Source organism: Notothenia coriiceps, unplaced genomic scaffold (genome assembly GCF_000735185.1).
Source record: "Notothenia coriiceps isolate Sejong01 unplaced genomic scaffold, NC01 NC01_scaffold00037250, whole genome shotgun sequence".
Taxonomy (NCBI): Eukaryota; Metazoa; Chordata; class Actinopteri; order Perciformes; family Nototheniidae; genus Notothenia; species Notothenia coriiceps.
In genome coordinates, this window is record NW_011369951.1 from 9015144 (window position 1) to 9021819 (window position 6676).

General features: G+C 40.3%; 1 protein-coding gene across 1 annotated transcript in view; it reads left to right on the forward strand.

Annotated features, from left to right (window-relative positions):
- The first annotated feature begins 5165 nt into the window (after positions 1-5165).
- The window catches only part of LOC104967266 (RNA polymerase I-specific transcription initiation factor RRN3-like), a 1822-nt gene continuing 311 nt past the window's right edge, over positions 5166-6676 (forward strand). Inside the window, exons 1-4 of the mRNA XM_010796681.1 lie at positions 5166-5318; positions 6035-6187; positions 6334-6418; positions 6620-6670. Coding sequence (XP_010794983.1) covers positions 5251-5318; positions 6035-6187; positions 6334-6418; positions 6620-6670 — 357 coding nt within the window. The 5' untranslated portion in view covers positions 5166-5250. The remainder of the gene's footprint in view (positions 5319-6034; positions 6188-6333; positions 6419-6619; positions 6671-6676) is intronic.

The window sequence follows — 6676 nt, forward strand, 5'->3', positions numbered from 1 at the left end:
TTAAAGTTTTCTTCCCGTCTGTCTGCTTCTGGTGACTTCTCTGACCTCGAGCACTCTATCTTATAACCTTATCCTTCTCTTGAGCTTTTCTTTTCATCTTATCATGAATCCATAGTTTAGTGCTCTCCACAAATATAAAAATGAACATATAAAAAAAGTATTCAATGGTATTTTCTGATTGAGAAAGCAAATGTTTGTTGTCCAAAGCTGATTTTAAAGTTACCGGACTTCTTTCTGCAGATTGATATTACTGTATAAAGTGTAGTCCTTAGCAACGGTCTGTTCACCTTGCAGGGTGACACAACAAAAAAAAAATCTGGTTAAAAATCAATCACTAAAGCTAAAAGACTATCTTTGCTCATAATATTTAGGTTTCCACTGTCAATATAACCACAGTGGTAATGACTATTATGTAAGGGATAATGTGCTGCAACGCGGTCATTATGGGGAAAAGAACACCGACAGGCTGATCAGGAGCCCGACGCGCTTGTCGACCCTCCGCTTTGCGTCGGGCCGAACCACGCCCCTTAGCTGTGATATAATGAGCATATACCATGGCCTGTCGTGAGCTATTGCTTAATTATCAGACCCCGCAGGAAAGGGTTTCCTGTCATCCTTAACACATGTAGCTCTTGGATTATTAACTCGTAAGATGAATAGTTATGTGTTGAAATATACATTACAAAATCATTACAGTTTCAAATCTTATGCTTAATATATCAATATATATATCATAATATATGTCAGCTATATAAGAATCATTCAGATTCACAACTTATGGTGAAGTGCAAAGATATCACCCTAAGATCCCTGTGAAGTAGCTCACAAGGAGAGTGTATTGATTAAAAAGGGAGGCACACGCCTTGGAAAAAGCTAGATACTGTAGGTGGTGGAAAGTCCGCGTGATCCGCATGCCAATTGTTGCCATGCTCGGAAGTTCCTGGATAATATTCCATAGTGAATGCTTACAGTGGATGACATGGGGTGTACGTTGAAATGAAGATCATACATAGTCAATGATCTGTCTGTTAAGTGGAAAATATTCTCCATACCAATGACGGACTGGGTCTTCAAAGCCATTATTGTCCGAAAGCCATTGCCTTTTGAGTACAATCTAGACAAGCTTCCTGCTAATGGAGTTTTTAAATGGCATTTGTATAATGGAGCATAGCGCTGATTGGACATTCAGTACATTATAATTATTTCCTGAAATGTCTATTAAATGTGGGGTATAGGTAAGTTTGAGAAACCGACTCGAGATACACTTTTTGTTATATTCCATGGAATGCTCTTAACATCCCGATAGCAATGAATATCTGAAGTGCTTTGACAAAAAATCCATACAAAAAACTCATCTGTGGAAGCCGTAGCGCTGTAAAAAGCATGACCAATCATCTGAGCCGGCCCGGCTAAAATAACTGGATGGCCTACCTGCCTGTCAGCCTTCCATCTGTCCACAAACTTATCTCGTGCCCTCATTGGTCATGTGCGCGTTCGTGTGTGTTGGAGGAGGGGCTCTGTAAGGAAGTGGGACATTTGTTCCGGCTGTGTATTTTCAAATTCTAGCGCACTCGAGCTGGTTTCTCCAAAATGACCTACCCCACCTTTAAGGGATAATCTTTCCTTATTTCCAAGGGTTCAGTTTGGTGACCAGGTTACTTTTCTGGAGAGAAACTATGTTTAATTAATTGTTTTATTTGTTGTAAAGAGAATAAGGGTTTTGTTTACCACAGCATTAACGCATTTATCTTCAATATAAAAACTAGCTCCGTCAAGGTGTGCGCAAGAGAAACTCCATCTGGAGGGAAAAACAGGGATGTTAGCCTTTGCAGGCTATTTACATGCACACAAACCTATAACACACTACATGAAAGGGAAAACCTCAAAAAGCACAATAGGGCCTCTTTAACATGCTGATGAGTGGCAGAAATAACGATTACAATGTTTACTATATGGTGTTTTAGTGCAAAAACTAAGTTCAGCTGAATAAATGTTTGCCTCAGATCACATGAAAGGATCTCTAATGTTTCATCATGAGAGGAAGATATGCTAATTTCATGAAGATTCCTCTAAATACTATTAAAATAATAATCCCTTCACAAATGTGGTATTCATGACGGCAAAGGATCTCCAAAGTCCTTAGCAGTCACCGTCTAAATCGTGTGCTGCATTTGAAATAAATAAACTAACTGTTTCAGGGAAATCTACCGATGTTCTAGTAAGAACTTGGAGCTTATCCAAATGACTGAGTAGCTGGAAGAGCCTCTTAGAATCGGTGCCAGAAGCCGTGTGAAGCTTCTAATCATTTGCACTGTGGCCTGACAAAAAATACAATACAGACCCCAAATAAGTGAGATGCCGATTCAAACTGGAATCATTTATACAGTACATGCTTTCTGTGTGTTACTCTCTGTTGGATGTCTATTAACAGAGCAGACAACGTCACTTTTGTTCAGGAACAACACCACAGAAGATTTGTGGTATTATTACAAATAAATCCCGGAAGAATACAAGCGAACAGTTATACAGTTAGATCAATGATTCGTCGTGTGGAGCCCTTTATTGTTTGCATCAGGTCTGAAACACACACGAGGATGCACATGTATGCCATAAGTCGAAAAGGGGGGTAGCAGTCGGTGGCGGTAAAGGTAGCAATTAGTTATCAAAGAGGATAATAATAATAAGAAGAAGACCACTGTTGTTTACTTTGTCCCCAGGATACAACCAAAATGTGTGTTGGTTGGATATAATATATTTATAATAAGAACAAGTATTTTTCCCCTAAGCACACTAAATTGTGTTATATATATTTATCAGTTATTTTTAAAATCCACACAAACTATTCTTCCCTTAAGCATAAATCTAATCCACGCCTCATACAAACAAAAATAATTAAAGTTTGTCTTTATTTCCTTTTTCAATAGCAGTTGCCAAGAACACCAAGAGCAAATACCAGGATTTTAGTTTCCATTAAAATAAAGTTAATACTGGTGTGTGAACTGCAAATGTATCAAAGAAGCAGACTTGACAAGCAATAAGACATCTAAAAGGCTCTTTTTTAAGACTGGCCTTGTGCTCACTCCACACAAAATGTTCAGTTGTTACAAAAGGAGGAGAGAGTGTTTGTGTCTTCATCTTCTTTCTGAGTGCCCAGCCTTTTGTTGTCTTCTCCGAGTGGAAATTGTCAGTCATTGATTGTTATTTGGTTGCTTTGTTTCCTGTTTTATTTTAAAAGTTCAGCCTCCTCATGAGTAATGGCCATTTCTCAATGTGTTTTCGTCTGTACTTGTAAAATCATATATAGCCCAAGTACTTTCCCAGCACATCATTTTGCATCTGGCCAAAAACGGTTTACATGTTCAGGACCTATTTCATCAAAAACGATTTGGATGGTCACTGATTGAAAGGAGCCCTAATTTGCTTATTTTCAGGTCAATATGTTGAGTTTTTTACAATTTAAACTAACACACTGCTTTATGGTATGCTTAGTGCCAAATCAGCAAATGTGAGTGCAAAATTAAAATGACATTTGTAACCCTCCTATTGTCTTCGTTTCCCCCCCCCTTACTTTGGTGTTCGCGGTCAAATTCTACCGGTCCTGTTTTAACTGCTATTACATTAACACAAAAACCATTAATCATCACCAATTTTAATTTAACACCCTTTCAAACTGTANGTGTGTGTGTGTGTGTGTGTGTGTGTGTGTGTGTGTGTGTGTGTGTGTGAAAATGATTTGAATATTAAAGAGTGCAGGATTGGACTGTAACCTAGGCTAGAAGAGATAGAGAGAGTACAACGATTAAATCCCTTTATGTCTTCAATATTATTACATACAAACATATCAGTGAAGTCTGGAACCTTTTTTAAACTATCTGTTTTTCCATTTAAGATTTTAAAGCTCCTTATGAATTATAGAAAACACATTTGCACTGTCCTTTAGCAAACACATCCCAACGCCTCCAATGTGTGAGTATATAAATGTGTGTGTAATTTAAGATGATTCAGCTGCAGCTTCTTCCAGCCTGCATCATAGCAAAAGTAAAAAGAATCAATTAATTTGTAATCAAATAAAAAAAAATGGGCTCTGCAATACATCCTTATACAACTCAGAATGTGATAGTTTTTATTTTAACAGCCGAGCCGGCTAGATGATTGGTCGTGCTTTTTACAGCGCTACGGCTTCCACAGATGACATTTTTTATGGATTTTCTGTCAAAGCACTTAAGATATTCATTGCTATCGGGATGTTAAGAGCATTCCATGGAATATAACAAAGTGTATCTCGAGCCGGTTTCTCAAACTTACCTACCCCACCTTTAATATAATTATATTTGTATTTAAATGTAGGCTACATTTTACACCACAACGGAACACAAAAGCAGGACCAACCATCATACATTGAATTCCTTGACTAAAAGAGAAAGATTAATTCATTTAAATAAATATTTAACAACAAATGGGCCAGTTCTAAGGGGTTAATCAGTTAGGCCCGATGAGGGGGCATACAGCTGTGCACATGTCATCATTAACAGACGTCGTTTAAAAGTGACGTTTGAGTGAACGAGGACATCTCAATTAATACCTGAGGACTCCTCTGTCCTCGCGTCACCTCCTCGTGTCTCTCGCTCGCATCTTACGGAGGCGGAGCTAAGACGCAAGGAAGGGAAGCGAGTAAGGGAAAGGAGGAGGTGAAATATTCAATTGAGACGAGCCTAGGGAGAAGAGAGAAAAACAGGAGGGAAGGAGAACCACACAAGTACAGTCTGCCTGGCACGTAACACACCCTCTGCACCACCTGTTGCTCAACAGGACCACATCTCAATGTTTCACACAGCTATGACATCACTGTTGCACCACAAACATACTTGCAATCAGCTATTAAAAAATGATCGTCCTGAAAAGCCAGTCAAGACCAGGATACTAGGATTACTAGATACTAGGATTAATTAATTAATTAAGTCATGACAATGTGTCAAATATGTTTTAGCAAGCCATTTCATTTAGCGTAAGCATTTTACAGAATATTAGGACATCACAATGATGTTTTCAGAAAGCTAACTTTTCCAACTAACCACCGGAAACTGGAAAACATGGCAGTAAAGTCCTCATCAAATAATTGTGTGTGTGTGTGTGTGTGTGTGTGTGTGTGTGTGTGTGTGTGTGTGTGTGTGTGTGTGTGTGTGTGTGTGTGTGTGTGTGTGTGTGTCAGGCCTGGAGTACCTGCAGGGTCTGAACCTGGAGCGTGTGGTGATGAGTCAGCTGAACCCTCTGAAGGTCTGTCTGCCTGCAGTCAGCAGCATGTTCGCAGCCATCACCAGGTACACACTGACCCCTGCTGCTCAGTATCACTACGAGCGCTGGATTTATTTTGATGTTCTCATATACAGTATGTTACGTGCAGTGGTGAAAGAAGCACCACCTAACCATCCATAACTGCTGTTTTAATAAAGCAACATGCTGCTTTAAGATGAATTAAGATCTCCGGGAAAGGTGAGATTTATAATTGTTCACTATGTTTTAATGATGCACGACTTTAGTTGTCTACGCAATAATCCTATTTTCTAAATCTATTTTCTATTCCTCTACCAAAGAGGTGTGGAACCACTGGTTGAATCTCTAAATGTGTTTTGTGTCATATGTTTTCTTTCAATGTAAATAGAACTAGTCACTCTATCTGTCAAAAATAATGATGGGGTACAAGCATCATGGAAATACTCAATATTTACATTAGAGAGAGTTGAATAAACCAACATGTCCCCCCAGTCAACAGTTGAAAGTCTGTAATTGTTGTCTTCCTGTGGTTGTTGATGTTCTATATGGCCTGCTAGGAGCAGAGCTCTCTTTGACTGGTTATCGAATGTTGATTATTCTCTGAGGAGTAGTTAAATATTGAGGAGTCAGCTAGAGAGGCTCACAGTTGGGCAGGAGCTTCGTCAATTCTTCCAATAATCTCCAGTGACATCAGCTGGAGCTCTCCAGTGTCTCCTCGTTTTCCGGTCCTTGCTCCAGAGGTTTCAATCCACTTCTCTTGCAGGAAGTACCAGGTGGTGTTCTGCTACACCATCATAGAGAGGAACAACCGCCATGTGCTGCCGGTGGTGCGCAGCTCAGCGGGGGGGGACAGCGTGGGCACCAACACCAACCCTCTGGACAGCTTCTTCCCCTTCGACCCCTACCTGCTCCACAGGTACGTCTTATTCTGTGTCCTCTGATGGGATACTTCCTCACAGGATTACTGTTATTACACCTCTGATATCTGCAGGAGTCCGGGACAGGCCCTTTTTCCACAAACACAAATAGGCAGTGAAAACATGTGAGTGTGTGTGTGTGCAGGTCCAGTCAGCTGATTGAGCCTCTGTACCAGGTGTGGGACGAGCTACCAGACACAGAGCAGCCCCCCCCCACAACAGGACAACAGGTGAGATGATAGGCTGAGCACTGGTCAAGGAATCCTCTAATGCACTGCTGTCATGTTGGGGAACTGTCGTAGAGCTGCAGCCAACAATAACACAACTAAACTTTGATATTAGTATTTTAATTAATTAATGTGTGTGTGTGTGTGTGTGTGTGTGTGTGTGTGTGTGTGTGTGTGTGTGTGTGTGTGTGTGTGTGTTCCAAGGAGGACGAGGACGACTTCCTGTCCGGGGAGACGCCGAAGACAGAGGGTATTGTGGGA